The 24,173-nt window shown below is 40.2% G+C and overlaps 1 protein-coding gene across 7 annotated transcripts in view; it reads left to right on the top strand.

Annotated features, from left to right (window-relative positions):
• ERC2 (ELKS/RAB6-interacting/CAST family member 2) overlaps window positions 1-24,173 on the top strand; it is a 514,390-nt gene that overhangs the window by 244,291 nt on the left and 245,926 nt on the right. For all 7 annotated transcript variants that reach the window (XM_077924934.1, XM_077924929.1, XM_077924927.1 and 4 more), the window contains one exon: window positions 18,592-18,727. In XM_077924934.1, coding sequence (XP_077781060.1) covers window positions 18,592-18,727 — 136 coding nt within the window. The remainder of the gene's footprint in view (window positions 1-18,591; window positions 18,728-24,173) is intronic.

The raw sequence follows: 24,173 nt of genomic DNA, 5'->3' as shown, positions 1-24,173 counted from the left end.
TTCCTGCCTTCTATTTTGTGTAGCTGAAATGCTATTTTGTAACATCCTTTCATTAATCTAGTGGAATAGCTCTTAATTAAATCAGTGCGTGTGGCAAATACTCAACACTTTGTGGAAGAAGGCACAGGTTTTTCTTTTCGTATCCTCTAGCCTGGGAGAATTTTTCGCAAAATAGAACATCTAGCTTTTAAAGCAATTCACTTGCAAAATATAATCAATTGCAGACAGACACAATATATGAAAAGACCTTATGCTTTTCTTCATGCATATGAATGTGATTTCCTGAACAAAGTGTGTGTGTGTGTGTGTGTGTGTGTGTGTGTGTGATTTATGTGAACTTTTTGAACCATTTAGAATACAGAGCCATTTTAAAATTACTGTCACAGACTGGAGAGCAAAGGCAGGAATTCTAATGGGTGGATATTTTACATGCTTGTGCTTCAGTTTCATTCAGAGGAATGAGTCTCAGATGCAGTGGCGTAGCGTGGGGGGTGCAGGGGGGGCCGGCCGCACCGGGCGCAACATCTGGGGTTAGGGCAAATCCATAGGTTAGGGGGCGCAAATCCACGGGTTAGGGGGCGCAAATCCACGGGTTAGGGGGCGCAAATTACTTGCCTTGCCCCGGGTGCTGACAACCCACGCTACGCCACTGCTCAGATGTATGCAGAGCAGGATAAAAATGGGTGGCATATTTCCAATATGAGGTGGTGAGGTGTATCTCTGAGTGACTTTATATGTCTGGTCAATGACAGTAAATTGTTACGATGCTCAGTCCAGACTCTGCACTGATATCTGGCTACGCAGTTCCCTGCACTGTGGAAGATACGTATTAACTTCAATTTCTCAAACAATTTCAACAGGACTACATTCCTTCAGCCTGCTTTTACTGTCACCCAGGAACTGGGAGCCTTGCATGCTGAATGATGTGAAAATATTTCCAGTGGAATGGATAGGGACTCAATGCAAGCTCTTTCCCCATTTGTAGCAAATTATGTGATGAGGCAACTTGGCTCATTTGGCATAGTTGCCTGGATACTGGCTTTTGTACCAATTAGTGGATAGCCAAAGTGCAAACTTCCTCAGCTGAGGCACCCCAACCTTTGCCAGATTGAATTCCCCCCCCCATCCAATCTGCCTTTAGACCAGGCAGTGTACAAGAGATGGTTCTTCCCCACTCCTCTAGCCACCGATTTCAGTGTTTTCTTCAGTTATTTTAATCTCTGGGCTCCTGGCAACCGAACATTGCTTTAGACTCTTTCTAAAGCTGCTTCTTCATGAATTCTTTTGAGCAAGATGAGAGAGCTGTCCTTGGTCAATTCAGTTCAAGGCGTGTGGGTCCCTATTGCCCCATGTGATTCTCTTCACACATACATGAATGTGTTTCGTTTTAAAATGGTGGCATGCTTAATAGTTTTTAACTTTAAATCCGGGATGCATGGAAGTCTTCGAAAACCAAGCTGAAGTACTCCACAACAATCATATAGACTTAAAACAGCTAAGAGGTTTGAATTTTTGAGTTACTGATGAATGGAATTACTATTGGCCTTAAAATGTAACGAAGACAGAAAGCCTACACACATAAGTTTGGAGATGAATAGCATATTGGTTCTGCCTTAACATGAAAAAGGTGAAAAAAACACCATGAGTGGACCAGGGTTTTTTGTTTTAGTTTTTTTGAAAACATCAGTTTCTCTTTAATGCCTCAACTAGAGCATTTGAAATAAGGGCACAATTGCTAATCATTGTGAATGACCTCTGTTCTTTTACGTACAGCTGCAAATCCTTGTAAGATCTATGACTGAATTTTCCTTTAGTTGTAGAAGGAAGGTGCAGCTTATTACTGACCCCAGTAAAGGTTGGTGCCGAAGTTGAACTGCAGCTTGTAGATGCAATTAGCTGTACCTCATTTGCTAATGGTGGGAAGGAAAGATAGACAGGGCAGGGGCAAACTTTGAGGATATGCTGTCCTGTGGGAGGCTAACATTTGACACCTTCCAGTGCAGGCTTAGGGTAAACAAAGTGCTGGGCTTTGGGAAGGAGCCACAGGGCTCTGTTGGGGTCCTAGAGCCCTCCCTTCTCCTTCCCAAAACCTGGTAAGCACTTGCCCTGCTTGGGGAAGGAGGCAATAGGACTCTAGGACCCTGTCAGAGTCCTCATGCCTCCTTCCTGAAGCTGGGCAGGTGCTTGCCGGGCTTTGAGAAGGTGCCTGCCTCAGCTATGTGCCAGTGCCCCCACATCTCTGTCACTGCCCTAAATCCACCTCAGAAGAGGGGCCCTGTGAAACTTAGTTCACCACCTTCCTCATCTTGTGGAACTATTCTGAAAGGGTGTGGGGCCCATGAAAGCTACTTGATTAAAGAATGGAATTAAGCCTCTCTCTGCCTCTGTGTGTACCCTATGTTTGGTTTCTGCCATTATCTTTCATTAAAATTTACTGTAGCCCAGCATTAGGAGGCTTAGCAGCAGCAGGGAAGGAAAGCAGCAGTAATGCTGTGATATGCAACAGGCTGCTGTGAACTGTCCTTCATTTCAAATTTCCCACAATGCCCCAGAAAAACCCTTGAAGTCACAGTACATTATGACATGCTGCCTCTTCCTGGATAGCTATATCAAGAACAAGATGGCTGCTCCAATTAATCTTTTTTTAGGGGAGCCATATTTCCCCCCATACAATGTCCCTGCTAAATGGGTTGTTGGGGATGGGGGGAAGAATCACTTTCCTATTTGTAGAGTTACCTATGAAGATCTCAGTATACTGCTGCTTCCAGCAGGTTTTTGGTCACAATGTTCAGTGAGCACAACAAGTGCTGCATATTTCAGCTGCTTGGGGAAGCTAGAAATGGGAGTTTTGTTTTTTTAAGGAAGAATGATCATTTCTTAAGTTCTCTTAAATACATTATTCTCTCTCCCTCCCTCCCTCTCTCTCTCTCTCTTTTGCTAAAAGCAAGCAGGTTTTAAAATATTTTTTCTTTTAAAAATTTGGATGGGCAGTTGATGGAATAGACTTTATAGTCTACTTTTGTAGACATGTACTGAACACAGACATGAATCCGTTCAACCTTAGTCTCTCATATGATACTGCCATCTTTTACTGCTTTTTAGTTAATTTCTTCTCTTAAAGTATACAAAGGCAGGGAAATTCCACAGTAAACCTTCACTTGGACATGTGCTAAATAACATCAAACTGAGAGCCCCAAATAAATAATCAACCAACAGGAAATGAAAAACAAGTGCTGTAGTTCATGTTTCACAAGTTGCCTTGAGTAAGGCTGTTCCAACTTAAGAGAGGTTTGTGCCTCTGTGAAGGCGAATGCCTGATGAATGTTCTGTCATATTTTGACAAAATACTTAAGCTTACAGTTCCTTTATATCACCATACTGAAACAACAATGCAATAGTATGGTAGTGGGAGGGACGTCAACTGAAATGTCAGCAGAAAATTCAAGAGAAAAAAACCCGCTGAAATAAAAAAAACCAGCATACCAAATCACTATGCAGCTATTTCTGATGTTTAAAAAATAAATAAATCACCTTTTGCAAAATGATGCAGGAATGTGCACCTGTGATGGCTCTGGGGGACTCTTTTTGGTTTGGCATTAGATAAGGGTTTGTATGTGTGTTTTGGCTAACTGAAAGGACATGTTAAATATTTTTGTAAAAAAAATATATTTATCATGCATCTGGTTATTCTCAGTGATGAAGTATTGGTCTTATTCTTGGGACTGAAAAAGATTGCTCTCAGCTTTAGAAAGGTCTATGTTTCCATGGGAAAAAGTGGTGTCTTTGATCAGTGTAAGTGATCAGTACTTGAGAATCTCTGACAAAATTCTTTGAACATCTAGCCAAGCCATTGAGCTTCCATTATTTTTCATGGGTGAAGATGACTTGCTGTATATGAGTCATCCTCAAATCCTTGTTGGTCCAAGCAACATTATTTCCCCCAAGCATGAATGCCTCCTGTCAAACATATGCCTTAGCAACTGCCATCAGCTTTATAGTGTTTCACTTGTATGTGTATACACGTGAGAATGTATACATATTCTAAGGTAGCTTTTCCATCATACATAAGCAACATGTTTACTTCCTCCTAAGCTGTTGCTTTGGTCATCACCCATCTTAGAAACACTGTACACTAACGTTTATTTGTTGATTTCTGTTTTTGACAAGAGATTGCTGATATAACATCTGCTCACTTTTATGTTGAAAAACTAATGTTTTTCCTTCGTTTATTCTCTTGCTATTTCCTTCTTTTTTGTGTTTACTCTCCAAACTGCTGCTTTCACCCCTGCTTCAACCAGCTTGACTTCCAGGTCAGTACCTTTGGTATATTATTGTCTCACATCACTCACTTATCAGATCCACTTCATGTTTAAATTGATAGACACAGTATCCTCTGGCTACTTGCGTTTAAGTATATGCATCCCTGCTTCCCCAAGTTGTTGTTGATTCTTTTGATGGCAGACATTTTCTAAAAACTCCCCATTCACTCTGTTTCCAGATGAGGGAATAGTTTTTCTGAAGGATTTTGTGTTAAAATGTAAAGACTCATAAACTGGTAACAGTAAATTGCCAGCGCAACTAAAGGTACAACAGCAGTTCCTTGGGTAATGTTTCAGTAAATCTCAGTGTTTTGAAATACTTAATCATTAGTGACAACCCAAATGTAACTAACTTTTGCCTTTTTTCCTGTAAGCAATTTTTTAACAATATGTTTACCCACACATACTATAATTTATGGGTTGTAATAGTAGGATTTGGAACCATAATGATATCATGCTGGGATTTTTGTTAATACATACTAAAAAGTGAGAACGTTATGCAGAATTGACTGGATATCCCAATGATTAGCATAACAAAAATAGAATTGAATTAAAAAATGAATCAAGCATTATAAGAATAAATACTGTTTGCTAAGGACCCATTAGCCGCAAATAAGAAATGAGAATGTATTGGATTTTTAGTTGATCGTAAGATGGCAGCCAGCCATTTGTTTGATTCATCTGCAAAAAAATGGAAAGGTATTCCTAACAGGGATAAGTAAACATTGATTGGTTAAGTAGCTGTAATGACTGTGTGAATGAACGATTTAAGTAGATTCCAAAAGATACTGGAGAAGGAAATATGACTATACTTCATTAATATATCAGAAAACTGAAGAGGTTAAAGTACTTTGAGTTTTAGTCACTGCCAACTGTGAATATTAATTTGCAATGGAGAACATAAAATTTATAAGTGCTAGAAATGTCTCGTTCTTGAGTAGCCTCTTTAGAACACTTACTGTAGTAAACAACCTTATTGGTCAACTTAATGGTGGTGGTTCTTTCTGCCTAGACTACATAGTGAATCCCTAGACTAGAATAACATTGCAAGGCAAGCTGTGGATTGATATGGTTTATATATGTAGATAGTGCTCAATTTCATGTTTCTGTGATGAATAAGGATAAGAACACATCTTATCTTTATGAATGTTTCATGGGGGGAAATGAGCAGTTTCCTTCACCATCCTACTAGATAGAGCAAGCTAATGAATAAAAATATATGAAGAAGCGTGCCTGCACACGGAAGCTTATACCAGAACAAACTTAGTTGGTCTATAAGGTGCTACTGGACAAATAAAAAAAGTGTGTGAACCATGTCCCAAAAGATTGTAGTGTCTCCTTTTGTGAAAAGAGATTTTTGGTTGCCTGCCTGTCTTGCTCATATAAGAAGGGGCTGCAACTCTCTCTGATTGCATTTCACCTTACCCACATTAGTTGGTCCGAAGAACCAATAACTTCTGAATTTATTCTTAACCTTTCCTGCCAGGGTGGGCATGACTATGCATGGCCCCGAAAATGCTTTCTTCAAATTCTGTACCAAAACTTCATGGCATCAAAAGACTTTGAAAGAGATAACAGCATTAATAAGATGTGCACATAAGCTTCATTATGTGAGTTAATCTGTAGTTTGGAAATTCATGGTGTGGGCTAATTTAATCCTTCTGTGGAGCAGGGCAGCTTTGTGAACCTTTCTAAGCTAGTGACTTTTGTACCTCAGACTGCTGGTTTTTACCTGGAGCAGCTGTCTTCCATTGACAGAAAAACCTAGACAAAAGCATGCCTTTTCACAAATCATCCAGAGTTTTGTAATCTTTGGAGTGAAATAAAAGAAGGAGTCTATCTTTTTGCATATGCTTCCCAGGTGGATAATTTTGGTTATCTAATGTTTTTATTTGCTGGCAGAATTCCAAGTATCAGACAGGCCTAGGGGCACATTTATTTGACTTAGAGCTGTAGCAGAATTTCTAGTCTGCATTTCTCTGATTATAAAAACCTGAAGTCTTTCACTGTAACTCAAAAGAAAACTAAGTTATATATTTATGTGGTAGTATTCCGTAGACTGAAGTTGCTTCAGATGATCATCTGGAAAGACCTTGTGTGTCTATTAGGTGAAAGGAAATTGTTTTGCCTGTGATTCAGAGGGGGAAACTGCACATCCACTGCCACACCTGCAGATGTCAAGGAAAAGCAAAGCTGTGTGTCATCAGCATATTGCTGACAATGTTCTCCAAACCTCTGGATGACCCCACTCATCAGTTTCATGTAGATGTTAAACAGCATAGGGGATAAATTTGAATTCTGATTAGCACCACATTGGAGGCTCCATGGGACCAAAGTGCACTCCCCAAACATCACTCTTTGGAAATGACTGTCCAGGTAGGACCAGAACCACTATAAAGTGGTGCCACCCACCCTTAACCTGGATAGACATTCTAGAAGAATACCATGGTCAATGGTATCAAAAGCCACTGAGAGGTTGAAGAGAATTAACAGGTAGACACTTCCCCGACAGAGATCATCATACTAAAGCCATTTCTGTGCCAAAACTGGGCTTAAACCCTGATTGAAATGGATCTAGAAAATCAGTTTCTTTCAAGAGTGCCTAGATCTAGTCCATGACCACCAATGGCCAAGAAAGGAAGACTGGCAACTGGCCAATACTTAAAGTTTCTGAATCCAGGGAGGGTTTCTCGAAGCCTGGTTTTACTGCTGCCTCCTTCAAGGAAGCAGGGACCACTCCCTCTCACAAGGAGGCATTAATCACCTTCCTGGCTCAACCAGCTGTGCCCTCCCTGCTAATGTTTATCAGTCGAGGGGGGCAAGGGTTGAGAGTACAAGTGGTCAAAGAGACTCTATGTGAGACTGCCAGTGGCTGAGACCCCTCTCCTTCAAGAGATAAAGCCAAGATCTCAGGTTAGAAGCTTAGAGTTGAGAGACTATAGTGAAAGATAAAACTAGTAGTTATGTATGATGCAGCAGTACAATACTCTCTTAGGACAGTGTAGGAGCCTGTTCCATCAGAATAGTAAATACCAGTAGAGCAGTTGGTACCAGCTGTTTCATAGTGAGCCTGTGCTGCTGGTCTGCCTAATCATTTCTGTGGGGAAGTAAAACTCAATGAGATGTGCAAGCCAAGGTCTAAAAGAGTTTTAAATGTCACATTGGACATTTCCCCCCGTTTTTTTCTAATAGTTTGACGGTTCCAGAAGCAGCTGGAAGCACCATTCAAAAAGTTTCCAGGTACAAAATGAAACATTCGCAGTAACTGTCGCTCAGAGAATATCAATGCTATAACCATCACAGAGATAACATGCACACATGTTTCTTACTCAGATTAAGCTATTTGTGACTGTCGTCCTTTGCCACACTGAACTTAGGGCTGCCAAACATCCAGAATTCCTCGGATGTAACTGGGATTCAGCCCTTGTAAACAGCATTTGGGAGGAAATAGCTGAAATGTCCGGGAAAATCTGGATATCCGGCAAGCCATGTTGGAAGTGTAGCTTCTGGTGAATTTCCTTTAAAATAGTTCTAAATTTCATTTTGCAAAAAAGAAACCTCAAGAACTTTTGTGCCCAGATTTTCACTTTTTGAAATATGGCAACCCTAACTGAACTACATGTTATAACAACAACAACAACAACAACAACAACAACAACAACAACAACTTATTATTTATACCCCACCCATCTGGCTGAGTTTCCCCAGCCACTCTGGGTGGCTCCCAATCAAGTGTTAAAAACAATACAGCATTAAATATTAAAAACTTCCCTAAACAGGGCTGCCTTCAGATGTCTTTTAAAGATATGATAGATGCTTATTTCCTTCACATCTGAAGGGAGGGTGTTCGGCAGGGTTGGCGCCAGTACCGAGAAGGCCCTCTGCCTGGTTCCCTGTAACCTCACAGTGAGGGAACCACCAAAATGCCCTTGGAGCTGGACCTCGGTGTCCAGGCTGAACGATGGGGATGGAGACGCTCCTTCAGGTATACAGGACTGAGGCCATTTAGGGCTTTAAAGGTCAGCACCAACACTTTGAATTGTGCTCGGAAACGTACTGGGAGCCAATGCAGATCTCTCAGGACCGGTGTTATGTGGTCCCGGCGGCCACTCCCAGTCACCAGTCTAGCTGCCGCATTCTGGATTAATTGCAGTTTCCGGGTCACCTACAAAGGTAGCCCCACATAGAGTGCGTTGCAGTAGTCCAAGTGGGAGATAACTACATGTTAAGAAGAGGTAAATAAACTTTGGTTTCAGGGTTTGGTACTCACCTCTTTTCTATAGGCAAAAGAAAAGGCTAACGATTGAAAACAATTGAGTGCATTTCAAAACATCAGAGTATATTTATAAGACAGCTCTGGGTTTAGAATAAATCTTGTAAATAAAGGGCCATAGCTCAGCAGCAGAGAACTTGCTTGCCGTACAAAAGGTCTCAGTTCCAAACTTGACAAAGGCTGTGAAAGATTCCTGTCTACCCCCCCCCCCCCGAAAGCTGCTGTCAGTCAGTGTAGAAAATACTGGGGTGTAAGGCAGCTTCCTGCATTCTTATTAGTAAAAATAGGCAAGACAAATACTTGATGTTGTGCTGTAATCCCTAGCTGGACTCCTCCTACATTTCTCCAAGTTACCATCCCACCCAAAACGATTCATAGTATGTGAACACATTTGGAATTGATTCCATAAATCCCTGAAGGTGCTGACAGTTCCATCTGTCTATAAGGCCCATATTCTTGGTCCAGATTCTCAGTTTCAGACTGGACCAAGAATATTTAACAACAAAGAACCAGATGGACTATCCGGTGCAGAACCAGTGTCCTTTACTTTTCTCGATTCTGCATTCTCCATTACCACCAGACTGGAAGCAACAGCAGCTTAGAAAATGAATTCTAAAGACAAAGTGTTGCACTCAACTAAATTTTACCCCCAGACCCTCCAAGTGTCCCTATTTTCCAGGGATGTCCCTGATTTAGAGAAGCCGTCCTGGTTTCTGTTTTGATCCTGGAATGTCTCATTTTTTTCTTAGGACGTTCCTATTTTCATTTGAGAAATGTTGGAGGGTAGACATCACCTTGCCGAGAAAGGTCCATATAGTTAAAGCTATGGTTTTCCCAGTAGTGATGTATGGAAGTGAGAGGTGGACCATAAAGAAGGCTGATCGCTGAAGAATTGATGCTTTTGCATTATGGTGCTGGAGGAGACTCTTGAGAGTCCCATGGACTGCAAGAAGATCAAACCTATCCATTCTTAAGGAAATCAGCCCTGAGTGCTCACTGGAAGGACAGATCGTGAAGCTGAGGCTCCAATACTTGGGCCACCTCATGAGAAGAGAAGACTCCCTGGAAAAGACCCTGATGTTGGGAAAGATGGAGGGCACAAGGAGAAGGGGACGACAGAGGACAAGATGGTTGGACAGTGTTCTTGAGGCTACCAGCATGAGTTTGAGCAAACTGCGGGAGGCAGTGGAAGACAGGAGTGCCTGGCGTGCTCTGGTCCATGGGGTCACAAAGAGTCGGACACGACTAAACAACAACAACAAATGGAGTTATCTGACCCCTGAGCCATCTGAAGGCAAACCTGTATAGGGAAGGGTCCCCCCCCCATGTTTATTGTTTTATTATGTTTTTATATATGTTGGAAACTGCACAGAGTGACTGGGGCAACCCAGTAAGATGTGTGCGGTATAAATTGTAAAATTATCATTATGGAATGGAATGTCCCTGTTTTTATCAGAGAAATGTTGGAGGGTATGTACCCCAGATTAGACTCATTATAAATAAGGGACCCAAGTCATTTATGACCACTAATTTTAAAAGGTTACTTTTTGAGCAGGACTAAAATTGGGATATAATCCAAAATAGAAAAATTAAGAGAATGTAGATTTCAGCTTCTTTCTTCTGTACCTACTCAGATCAACAAGTATGATTTCTTAGAACTGATCTGTGGGGCACACAGGGAAAGAAGAAAGAGGGGAAGTTGCACAATCCCATTTCATCAATGGGATTACTTTGTTGGATATACCCCTATGATTTCTCCACAGTGACTTTAGGGATAAATGATATTTTCTACCCACTTGGTTTATGAAATAGGAGAGGAAGCTAGCCAAATCAGAGGAGTGTTATTCACATCACCTTGTATTATTATACCTTTTTATAAAAAGAAGAAAATGCAAAGACTCATTATCTTAATAGGGCAACAAAAAAGCTGTTGAAATATTGTTGCTTGCATTTTGAAATAAAACATGAAGTTAACCTAAAAGAATTGCATGTGCAAGTGTTGTTTCTGGTGGGTCCTTTTGAGTCACTTCCTCTTAAAAGCAGACAATCTTCAGTTTTTTTGCATGTTTCAGGCTTAGACAAAATTTATAGTGCTATAAAATGGAATAAAGGACACGATGCAGATGGCTGATTACAGGTTTCAGTCTTGTTGCTCTATGAGTAACAAGCTTTTGCTGTCATATATTCCATAAAACTAGATCTGATAAGCAGATAAGAATTCTAAACTCAAAATTAAAAACAAAAGCTTTGTAAGAGTCAAGAATAAGCCTCTTAATTGTAGCTCTGGGCATCACAGGGCTCCTTTCTGCATGCTGTTTCAGCAGTCAAGTAAATTTTTACAGTGGCCAAGTAGGACAGTGACCTGATCAGTTCAAACGCTGGTTGAATTTCCATATAAATTTCAGGCTTTTATAACATTTGTCTCTTCTCCCAGAACTCAAACCCAGACTACTTTATATTACAGTGGTACCTCAGGTTACATACACTTCAGGTTACAGACGCTTCAGGTTACAGACTCTGCTAACCCAGAAATAGTACCTCGGGTTAAGAACTTTGGTTCAGGATGAGAACAGAAATCGCGCAGCAGCAGCAGTGGAAGGTCCCATTAGCTAAAGTGGTGCTTCAGGTTAAGAACAGTTTCAGGTTAAGAACAGACCTCCAGAATGAATTAAGTTCTTAACCCGAGGTACCACTGTATAGCCATTCACTTAACATTCCAATTTTAAAATTGTTTCATTCATTCATTTACATCATTTGTGCCCTGCCAGAAAGACTCCCAGAGAGGCTTACATGAAATCAAAAGAATACACTCCCTAGCCGCAGGGTTACAATCTAAAACTCACACACAGCGCACAAGGAAAAAGGGACAAGGAGGGAAGAGGAAAATCAAAGCTCAAGACACCAGTTCCTATGCAGTTGTTCCTATATTGACCAGCTGGCACAGTTTAGAGGCAGGAGGTGTCTGATGGAGCTTGGCCTCCAGCAGAGCTGATGGAGTGAGCTCTATTTCTCTTTCTCCTGTTGAGGCAGTGCAGTCTGATGGAATGACTGGCCCCATGTAACATGACAGTTGAGAGGAGATCTAATGAAGCCATTTCTGTTGGCAGCCATTCCCCTGCCAACAATGTCCCAAAGTTGTGTCATCTTGCAGAGCATTCTTGAAAGCAAACATGGTGGCTGTCTGGGCTAGGTTGGACTTTGTTTATGGAGGGCCTAGGACAGTTACCTGTGGTGACCCTGCTGGGGTGCTGTGATGTGAGCAACTTCTCAAAGGTGCTGCCTTCTGTTTCCAAGTCTGGCAGAGTGGGTGGAGTTATAGAAACATTTTCATTTCATTATCAACCCCCATGGCAAGAGTCAAAGGATTATTCAGCAGCAGCAGCAGCAGCAGCAGCAGCAGCAGCAGCAGCAGCACTGTGTTTTTCGTTTTTCATAATATCTGCTTCCATCCTAACTTTCTAAGGTATCTGAGTTCCAGTTCCAGAAAATTCCTCTCCTGTGTAGCCTGGCAAGGAGTTGTTGCCAGTCTGCAGTTGTTGTGAATGATAAACATTTGGCCAAAATTCAATGGGAACTTTAGTGTAGGACTGGACCTGGGATAGCCAGACATCAGATGCCATTTTGTTGTTCAGCTGGGCAGTTCAGTTATCGGAAGCCCCAGGGATCAATAACAGAGTGACTCTGGCTGGCCACAGCATCCTTTTGGTCAGGGCGTACACTGAAGCTCCCACTGATTTCAAAAAAGAGAGAGAGAAAGATGGTGTTAACATGAGGCTGATAGAGTGACATGGTTGTTGGACAAGATGAACCATTGGCCTGAACCAGTAGGCTCTCCTCTTACATTCTTAATTTTTCATCTCTGAATGTCCAGTGTATTTTCCTGTGGGTTAGCAATTTTCCTTTTTGTAACATGTTTAAAGAATTTTGTTTCAGCGATGTGCTCCTCTAATTCTTTTTTACATCCTTTCTAGACTACTGACATTAACACTTATATCTTGCACCAGGTCTTGGGCACCATTTAAGATTAAGTCATGTGTCCCTTTCCCTTTGGTTGGTTCCAGGGCATTGAGGGTATCTAGAATTTTTACATCTTAGTTGTAACTAGATCATGCACTTACCCCATCTATCTGAGGGTAATCAAAGTCCCCCATTAGTGCAACATCATCTCCATTGGATGCCTCCTGGTACACCCATGCAGTTGCTCATACCTTACATTCCTAATCTGGCATTGTATGCTTTCACACAACCATGATCAGCTTTTCAGAGATGAGAGTTGCCGATGGTAATTGCATCAGTGCTGATTGTAGTTTTCTTTTTCGCTCTGTTCCATATCAAATTTGGATATCATTAAGAATATTAGCAAGGAGAAGTAGCTAATTGAATTCTTCAATCCTTCTGTATGGTATTATATGAAATGTATGTTGTGAGTGAAAACCTGCAGTTTTGTTACTGTAGGGTGTTATGGATTTGTCTGTGGACTACAAGGAAGACCTGAAGCTCTCATAGTAAAAACACCCACCAAAATACAAACCCTTGTCACCAGCTATAATTATGTATCTTAGATTCAGGGAATGTTGCCTTTAAAAAACAAAATAAGAAACTCAACACCACTATTTGTAAACATTGTAAAACAAACAAACATACCAACCAACCAACCAAACAACCAAAAAACCAAAAAACCAACCAACCAGGCAATATGCACCTTCCATAGTATGCTTTTTTATCTACTTAAAGTGATTAAAGTGACTTAAAGTGATTAAAGATATTTAATGAGGTTGCTTTACTCTGGTTTCCATTTTGTAAAATGCTAAGAGTTGTTAGGTTAATCCAGTGTTGCACAGGTGGACTTCCACTAGCACAACAGGACTTCACCACCTCTCCTCTCCCCTGTAGGGCCTCTTGCACCCCTAAAATTTGTTCCAAAGGGTCTCTCGGTCCTTTAGAACAGATGTTGAGGCTGTGTAGGGGGAAAGAGAGGAACCACACCACCTGTAGAAATTTCTCCTGCTTGTGCACGGTGTTGGAGCCAATACTTAGTCTTAATTTGCATGCAAAATATATTTTTATACACTTTTCTGTTGTTGATTTATTTTGTGTAAATTGCTGTGGACCAGAGAATACGTAAAACCCATCAGCAATGTTGCATATTTCTGTTATGAAATTGGCAGTGAGATGCAAAGATTTCTGGCATACTTCTAGATTTTGGTAACTGGCTCTTGGTCCCACCATAATAATGTTTAATGTGATGAAAAGTATTGGAAGCAAAGTATTCTTTAGGGAGCTGTTATAAATTCTGCTTCTTCCTTGTGTAGGAGTCTTGCATATCTGCATTTGGGAGGTGTTTTTTTCTTAAAGCAAATAATTTTTAACTTTTCAAGATGAATAAATGCTACTTTGACTATGAAATACTACTTATTTTTGTCTGATATCACTTAGCTTTCGGCAAGCATAGTAAGGTACCTAATTAAAGTTGGGAACTTAACGTAGTGGCTTGGATTTCTGTTAACATCAGATGCACATCAACGAAGCAGCTAGAAATGAAGAGAAAATTAACATTATCCAAGCGTAGAGGGGTCTGTGTTGTACCTCACAGTACCTTCTGATCATTCCAAATTGGATGTGGATACTTTTTAGAAAACATTTGTATTTTAGTTCAGGGGACATTGCCCATGCCTCTTAGTGCCAAGGTCAATGAATGTAGAGCACAAGGTCTTGAAACCCCCAGAACAGCCCAGTGTAGATTGAGCATGCTTATGAGTGTGGAATACTGACTGTTGCAGAAAAAATGGGAGGGGAGGGAGATGTAGTGGCTAGAACAGGGGTCAGAAAACTTTTTCAGCAGGGGGCCGGTCCACTGTCCCTCAGACCTTGTGGGGGCTGGACTATATTTTGAAAAAAATAATAATGAACGAATTCCTATGCCCCACAAATAACCCAGAGATGCATTTTATATAAAAGCACACATTCTACTCATGTAAAAACACACTGATTCCCGGACTGTCCAGTGGGCCGGATTCAGAAGGCGATTGGGCTGGATCTGGGCCTTAGTTTGCCTACCCATGGGCTAGAATCACAAAGGGATTTCTGAAAGAAGTGAATATTTAGGCTGCAGGCCTGAGTGGATTGGGGCACAACCGAGTGTGTTTTTATGATGATAATTTAAGCATGTAATGAAAATGAAAACCCCCACCCTCATTCTAGCTTCTGGTCAGGGCTGTGTCTCTGTGTTTGATTATTTTTTTAAAACTCCAGTTTCTAGCCAGCTTTGAATAATTGTTTTCTTTTAACAACAGCAAGGTAGTAAGTTTTACTGACTGTTTTTTTGTGCTTTTACATCTCTACAAAAGCTTTCAGTATGTTGGCAAACTCAGGCCTCCCCCCCCCCCCCCCCGTTTATGGTAGACACTGACCTAAGACTATAGCAGTAAGTGATGCTTAGATGAGGTTATTCTACCCATTTGTCCTAGTGTTAACAGAATAACCATACCAACATAACACATGGCGAAGAGCCTAGCCTACACAGCATCTCTACTTCCCAATTTATTGGTTTGTTTGGCTTTATCTTTTCCATGTTTATACTTGTCTGTCTATTTAATCTTTTTATAGTTCTTATCCTTATTTATATACTTTGGCTAATGAATACCATCCTTCCTTTATCTTGACCTACTTTGCATCTTTCATAAATCTGTGATTCAATGAGTGTCTTAAAAATTACTGAAGATGAGCCAGATTCTTGTTGTCATAGCACACTGAAACTCAGAAGTACAACATTTTTCAACAGCGCTGTATGCCAGTAATATTCTAGCAGGATACATTAAATCTTAACAGTTTGCTCAGAGAGCAGTCACTTTGGGGCTGAGGGTTTCAGAAAAGGAAATGAATGGGGAAATTGCACTGCACAGTTGTTGCTTTTGGTTCATAGTCCTGTTCTCCAGAATGATGCCTTATTATGCTTCTTAGTTCTCTTCCCATTTTAGTAAATACTGCTTTCTTTAAAAAGTATGAAGCTGTGAAGTTCTCACCTTCTACTCTGAATCTCCCCTGGTGAAAACATAGCATTCTTACAGCATTACTTCACCCATATCAAGTTCTCTGATAGCTTAACAAATTGCTGTCCAGGGTATCCTAAAAAATGTAGGCCTATTGTACTTTCTGGTGGCCTTCCTACCGAACAGCATTTGCATCATGTTAGTTTCCATTTCTATTAAAACAGCATGCTGCCCTTCTGATTAAGAAAACACATCAGGGAATATTCTAAATTATAGCTAATCAAGCTGAATGGGCTAGCAACATGTTCAGCATAAATATTAAGCAAGATCTGCACAATGCCTGCATGTTAGCGAAAGAACAGTTATGAAATTAAGTTAAGCTTGGGGAGCATGGTTATCCATTTATTTTCTGTGTTAGCAAATGTTTCCATCAGTTTATATGTGTTCATGATGAAGTATGCTCCCTCATAGGCATAAGTTGAGTTAGTGAATTTGCTATGTTCCTCAAATAATTAGCTATCTTGGTTATATTGTCTATGATTAAAACACAACAGGTAGCCCTTTAGAAGGCAAATACATAGGGTTGCCATATGTCCAGAATTCCCGAACATAGCCGGTATTTGGCCCTTGCAAACAGCATCTGGGTGGAAAATTCTGAAATGTCCAGGAAAATCCGGACGTATGACAACCCACGTCAGAAGTGTAGATTTTGGCGAATTTCATTAAAAATAGCTCGAAAACTCTTTTGTGTCCAGATTTCACTTTTTAAAAATATGGCGACCCTAAAATACATGACCATGTTAGTATATGTTGAAGTGCTTATCTCTGCTGTAGTTTACAGGGCCAAACTCCAGGTTCAAAGGGATCCTTGGCATTGAGATCTCTAGTGAGCCTCCATCTACATCTGTGTCCCCCATGAGCCGTGATCCTACAGTGATCACCATGATGGTGTTTAGCAGCTATTTAAATTTCCTGCAATGCTCCAGAGCACCTCGGACATGGTGCTACAACAGTACTGACTGAAACACACCAGTCAAGGGGGCCTTACGGCATGGCTCAATGGTGGGGCCTGCTGCAGCAATAGAGAATAACAGGTCCTGTCAAAAACCTTGGTATTTTGTAATGTGTGCTGAGGAAAGAAGTAGATTCTTATAAACACTCACTTCAGCTAATATTCAGCAACCCAGAGTGCTTCACAGCTAGATATTTTGTGAAGAGGTGATGATTAAACTGGGGCAATCTGTGCATCAGACTCCATTGTATTGAAGGTCAGGAACTGTGTATACTGCATTTGCATGGCACATGGTCTTACTTACCAAACTGGGTTACTTATGCTCCAGGGCATGATCTGAAGGCCACATGAAATGACCACCTCACTGAAGTTTAGGAGAGTTTAGAGACACTTGCAGTAAAGAGGAGGGCTTGGAAATGCCAAAGGGGAGAGGTTTTAAAAATTATGTAAATGAATCCACAGGATGAAAATTAACACAGTGTAATTAATCATGATATTATGTGGCCTTTCCTTTGGTCACACTCTTTTTTTCTGAATAAAGAAGACACTAATTCAAATTTTCCTATGGTAAAAAAATATGAATTGCTATCTCTCATTTTAAGAGCTTGAAAAATAATTGTAGATATGGAGTAGTAACTGGTTTCCTGGTCAGATACTGTGTTTTAATTATATAATCTGAATTGTTACTAGCTTTTACCCTAGAATTTAGGGCAGAGTGTAGATTCCTCATTTGCTTTCATATAACAGTGGTGCCTGGATGACTGTTCTGTGAAACTTTGCCATGTGATAGTGCTTTCCAATGAAAACAATGTTAAGACATAATAAAGCTTCTATTTAGTGGATGTTCATAGAAAAGGTTTTAAGTGCAAATGGTAAGTATCTAGGTCCCATTTTGAGATTATGAGAAGATGGATCAGTTGCTACATCAGCTCAATGTGCATTGCAACTTAAGTATTTTCTTATTACAGTGTCTAGTGCAGAAGATACTGGAAAATTTCCAGTGATCATATGGGCATTAGAAAATATCCTTTCAGTTTGCCAAAAAAGGATTAGTGTGTAGATCTCATTTGGAATTTGCACATGACTATTATTATATAGATAAGAAGAAGGAAATTCCTCAGAATCATGAGAAAGTCAAATAAATTAATATCTAAGAACCCAAGCAGGTAGTAACTCTGTCCTAAGATTAGTTTTTCAGACTTTCATGACAATGGCTGGCCGTATAACTTCAAACAATTGCTTTTCTTTGTTGAAGAATATAAGTTTTACAGTTTAAAATTGCAAAGGAACAACACATTTAATTCTATTAACAGTGTTATTCTGGTAATGTTTGGCATGAATTTGGTTTGTTTTAAATATGTTGGCATTCATCTTCAGAATTGCTTTTTTCATTTAGCAAGAGAAATTTGTCTGTGAAATACATCAGTAAGCAGTTTTAAAAGGGAACAGCAAATTTCATTAACAAGTTCATTCTTCTGAGAACAAGTCTACAGCACAGTTGCCCAGATCACCCAAAGCACAAAGGCAAATAGAAAAGCTGGTTTGGATTTGCAGCATAGTCCTGAGAACATTATTCCAGTAATGAGATGTCACAGTGTCTGTTTAGGGGGGAAATGCCCCTGAGGGCAGAGAGATGAGGATGTTTTTGGATTTTTGGAGGGAGGGGAGGGAAAGGCACTGTGCAAGCAGTCTCACAGCACCCCTGACTGAAAGAAACAGCGACACGTTTTTGTTTTTAAAAAATCACCTCATGCGTTCATCTTATATCATACCTCTACAGGCATCAATTTAAAGAAACAGAGATACTCGTAAGCTTGTTTTCATCCAGAGTGACATTTCATGTGCAACCTGCTTATTGTTATCATCTGTTCAGTATAGTTTATGTGCTAGATAACTGCACCTAATATGCAAATGACGTGTGCCATTATTTATACATTTGCACTGTAAAACTGTCAATTGGACCTTTAGAATTAACAGGCCTATGCATACAATTCTTAGACATATGAAGGACCAAAACAAGAAGGTGGCAAACCTGAAGCACAATCAACAAATGGAAAAGAAGAAGAATGCCCAGTTGCTAGAAGAAGTTCGTAGACGTGAAGATAATATGACAGACAACTCTCAGCATTTGCAGGTGAGTTGCTTTAATTTGTCTAAATATTCTGGAAGTGTTCTGTTGCAAAAAAATAAACAAGTAAATGTGCTCCAAACCTGATTTCTGATGGAATACTGAAAGTCCTTTTTCTTAATGGACAAAGGTCTGGAAAGGTGGTGCAGAAAGACAACATTCAATTGACGTGTTGCAAAGAAGCACATTATGGTGTAAATCAGGGAAACCTTTCTTATAATGACTAGTGCAGTCTGGATATTTGTAGAAGGTAGTTGTTGTTATTTGGGGTATGACTTACTCAGTTGTGAATGGTACCTTATATAATTACTTGAGGCAAATCTACTGGTTAGAAATGATGAGAAGAAAAAATGAAATTTGATTTTGTTTAGGTGAATATAGTTGTATTCCATTGTATATCAAAAAATGCTGCTATAGCATTTTTAGTAGATAGCAAAACTAACTGCTATAGGCTGCTTGTATATTCTGGCTGTCCTTCTGTGCTGCATTCATATTTTCCAAGGGACCTTCCATAAGAACTGAAAGTATTATTTTAATCTGAATACAAAAGAAAAGGGGCAATAGGAATTTTACATGTGGGGACCAACGAAACATGGTGGGGGAAAGAAAAGGCAGAAGAGATGAAGAAACTCCCTCCCTCAGTACTGCCTCCTTACCTACACTTCAGTGTTGTGCAATTCAGCTACGTATATATAAAATATGTGAGGCTGCTGATCACCTGTTTTGCCTCTGCATCTTTTGTTACCTAGTTTTATCTGCTCAGGAGAACAAGCTGTGCCTGTGAATTCGTCCCTCAGTTGCAGCTGTTGTGCAAAATAAAGGACAGATCCTTCATCTGTTTCTATCAGTCTAATTAATTTACTTCATGCTGCTGTAACAGCTGCATGATACCAAAGAATGGCCAGGTGGCAATGAGGGCAGTGCCCTTGTACCTTTATAGGTTGTGTAAATGAGGAGGTTTTTCCCAGTGCAGGTTGTCGTGTGAGGGAGAGAAAAGACATGCGTCTGTCATTAAGTGAGCATTCATTCAGGCCTTAGCTCGGCATGGGTGTTCTGCAGAGATGGGAGGACGATGAAGACATAGTTTGAAACAGACAAGTTTAAGTTCCAGAGAAGGCAGATCAGGAGTCAGGAAGCTAGTTAGAACAAGGCAGAAGTTTGAGTTGCTGAGGAGCAAAGAGATGAGCCAGAAATAGGATTATATTTAAAAGTCAGAGAGAGGTCACAATCCAAGACAGGAGACAGGAAAGGGGAGCAGGAGTGTAAGCAGAGTGTTTACTCGTAAGATGAATTGCTCAGACTAAGAAGGAGCTCTGGTGAGGATGCGTCCCTTTCATTCTTCCTGCCTCTTCAGTTTTCCTTCCTGTGCAAATTAGATTTGAGGGAGCAGTATGCAAAAAGTTCCACCTACACTCATAAGTCTGTATTCACCTCACAAATAACAGAAGTTAATGAGTAGAAGTGGCAAGCTTTAACAGGGCCATTCTGTCACAGAAAGGGGAATAACTGTGGTCTTGCCATCTTGTTGCTATGTTGGATAAAAATTTTATTGTATAAAGTTCTGCTGAGCCTATAAATCTTTGAAAGCTATAGATTTAGTCTAGAGCATTGCATTTTGGGTAAATTGAGATGGCAGTCAGTAACAGCAGCTGGGAACTGAGTGGTGCTCCCATTCAGAAGTGGCACTGGCACCCATCCACAGGTAAAATGACACCTGGGAATATGGCTGTAAATGGTGGCATAGCTGAGTTTGACTGGTGAAGGGCCCTTCTTAGTCCCCGAGGCTCTCAGCCAATGCTTGACTATTGGCAACATACTTCTGTAGAACCTTGCATTATCAGGGCTATACATCACATTAGGAGGCCAGACACATAAAGCAGGCTCCCTGTTCCAGGCCACCAACGTGTGAACAGTGTGGGATGGGTCTGGCAGGAGAAGTGAGAGAAGGCTTGGTCTTTCCCTCACACAATGGAGAATGTTCCAGTATGAACATCCAAACAGGCCTTTAGTCATGTTCTAGTGATGGCAGTGGAAAGCTGTCATGTGGAGTCGTTCAGATGTGATTACTCCTTACAAAATGTGTGCTCTAGTATTTAAAGTATTATGTGCAACTCTGATTTATCACTACCACTAAACATTAGATTTAGTATTACAGAGATCACACAACCGCACTCGGTATAAATCTCTTAAATCTGAAATACTTTCCTAGTCTTTAGCAAACTCTTTTTGGAAAAGCAACCTCATTTTGAATCAAAAAAAAAAAAAGACAAGAGTTGTCATTTTTGGCTTGTCTTCTCTCTGTCTCTCACTCTTACCCCCCATCACCTTTTCTTGAGTCTGTGAAATTAATGAACTAATATATGAAGAAATGTAAGAGCCAATATTTTATGCTTGTTTTCTTTTTAATTTATTGCCTAAAAAGAGAATTTTATCTTACGTGTGTCCATTTTCGATTGGTAGGTTTCCTGGGGATAATAAGGTTTCTTCTTTTCAAGTGGTTATGTGTGCTCAGTGTATTAAACATTAGTATCTTTACAAAGCAAAAGGCGTGAAACAAAAAACAAAGAGCAGCCAGCAGAGAATATCATGCAACTATGTGAGTTTTGGAGATTTGTTCATGGGTACTTCTCTTGCCATTTTTCTGCTTCTCTAATTATAGATGGATTTTGCCAGGATAGGAAGTGTAACTAATAAGTTCAACCTCAAAAATGTTCACCTTTCAGCAAAATGTATAGTGTGTTATTAATTTCACACACTTCAGTGAGATTTCTCTCTCTCTCTCTTTCTTTTTGCCAGTAGATGCATTCTAATGTTAGTCACCTCCATGTGGTTAAGCATTTAAGTGTAGCTTTATATCTTTTCTTTGTAAGAATAAGAACAAGAATAACGTATGAATTAGCCTTAACATATTCATTCTTATTGCATTCTGTTCTCAAGTTTTATTGCTCTGAAGCTTTATTTAGAAAAGCAAACTGATTTAGCAAAAGATTTAAAAACTTATTAGCATAATTGCAAACTTAGACAGTAAGAACTAGTTTGTATTAAGACTGCTAAATTGGATAACCTACATATGTGAGGCTATCTGAGTTGAATATTAATTTATGATTTTTACTATGGATGGTCATTACCTGGCCAGCAGAGGTTCCATTAAGCTTGGGATACAGTCCATTTGCAATGAACCTCTGCCAATATTTTATGGAAGTGACAGATTTCAGTGATTTCAGAGGAAGAGTGAACTACAGTACTGAGAATTTACTCCAGGAACGTAAGTTGATGAGTTTTGTGTATCAGTGGCATATTTTGGGATTTGATTCATATTTAGATTTGAATGGTTCAGATGTGATTGAATCTTCAAAAGTTGAAATTCTTTTTTATGAATTCAGGCATGGCAACCAATCTCCTGCTACTAATATATTTAAATTATTTTTTGCTGGTGGTATTCATGTTTTCAGCAATCTGCTCCTCAGATCAAAGATAAGCCTCTGCTTGCTCTTTGATAGTAAAAGGCAGCAGCAAAAATGTATCTACTATATTAATGCTGTGGACAGAGCAGAAAAAAGCTTTTTCTGCCTCCTGGCATTTAAAAAGCAGACAGAAACTTATGTCTGATCTTAGTGCTGTGGGAACACAATAGTAAGATCAGGGGAAAGCCTCTGTTGCCACCTTTTGATATCAAAGTCTATGTAAATGCTGCCTGCTCTTTGAAAGTTTTCATAATGAGTTTGATAATTGACTATCAAAGAGCAGGAAAAGGATTATTTCCAATCTCAGGGCTGAGCACCACATTGCTAGAATCTTATGAAAGATTATTCCTGATATAATCTGGTCATGTAATTCTGGACCTGATTACGAGTGAATATATGGACAGCTGCAATTTCCACACTCATTTCTGTTCCCATCAGAATTCTCCAGCATCCATAACCTGCCATTACAGTGTGGTGTAGTGGTTAAGAACAGTAGACTCATAATCTGGTGAGCCGGGTTCGCTTCCCCGCTCCTCCACATGCAGCTGCTGGGTGACCTTGGGCCAGTCACACTTCTTTGAAGTCTCTCAGCCCCACTCACCTCACAGAGTGTTTGTTGTGGGGGAGGAAGGGAAAGGAGAATGTTGGCCGCTTTGAGAGTCCTTCAGGTAGTGATAAAGCGGGATATCAAATCCAAACTCTTCTCTTCTTCTTCTTCTGGTGGTGAAGGGGGCATTTTGTGCATTGTTCGATTTATATATTTGTTAAAATTATGTCCTTCGGGGCCTATGCTTATAATTTGCATGTCTGTTGAAATACAGTTCATTCGTTTCTGGAGAAAACACCACCACCAACCTATAGCAAAATCAGACAGTTTACAAGCATTATTTAAACAACCTCCATTGTGATATTGCAGAGTAGAAGCTATTTCACAAGTGCCCAAACTCTTCCAGCAAGTCGGTTTTTTTGTCATGACTGTTTAGATCACGCAAGTTCCAGGAAAAGCCCCCTGAGGCAATATGGAAGTGGCCAAGAGTCAGTAGAACAGTCATGAAGCAGACTGCTGGGGAGCAGCTTCAGGAAATGAGCAGGGATAGTTTCTTGGCCAGAAACAGGATCTACTGGACCATGGACAGCTCCTTTGTCCCAGAGCTGCAGAGCACAACTGACTTCTAAAAATAAAGAGGTAGGGTCTGAAGCTCAACTCCTTTGCTGGAGTGTCTCTACAGATGCTCAAGTGTTGGCGAACCAGGAGAAAGAGAGTTTTGGAGACAGAGAGCGATCATCAATAATACTGTTTGTTGTTACTGTTGTTTCATATTCCTAGTTGGACTACAACTCCCATCAGCCCCAGCCCCATCACTCCACACAAGGGAGCTGTAGCCCAACAATATCATGAAGATTCCCCCATCCTTCCAAAGAGTGCTCTGCATCACTAGAGAGATTGTGGAAAAGGCACACTCAAGGATACGCAGGCTATGTTAAGAAAGAGCTATGACATTTTACATTTTATGATTCCTAACCATTGAGGAAAATACGTCTTCACAATTTGCTAAGCAGCACTGACCTCCATTCAGGGTCGGATTTAGGTTTGATGAGGCCCTAAGCTACTGAAGGTAATGGGGCCCTTTATATGTCCAGCTGTCCTTTGTCAACAATAAATTGTCACTGTTTTTTGTGTTGAATATATGCTATATGGTAATTTATGGACCTAATAGGTATCTAAAGCCATTTACACATAACAAATAGGAGCCTACACAACACAAAGCACTGTTGCTGTATATAGGTTTTATTTTATTTGTTTTTTATCTTATATTTTGGAAATGTACATCTAGGTTTTTTCCCCCTTTAAATTTTTTTGGGGCCCCCAAGAGAGTGGGGCCCTAAGCTACAGCTTGTTTAGCTTATACATAAATCTGGCACTGCCTCCATTTAGGAATTATACCTCTGTATCTTTTCTTAAATGCTAGGCTGGATATTTTTAAACA

The sequence above is a fragment of the Podarcis muralis genome, chromosome 2 (genome assembly GCF_964188315.1).
Source record: "Podarcis muralis chromosome 2, rPodMur119.hap1.1, whole genome shotgun sequence".
In the NCBI taxonomy this organism is placed as follows: domain Eukaryota; kingdom Metazoa; phylum Chordata; class Lepidosauria; order Squamata; family Lacertidae; genus Podarcis; species Podarcis muralis.
Note: the sequence above shows the minus strand (reverse complement) of the source record. Positions and strands in the feature narration are given on the sequence as shown.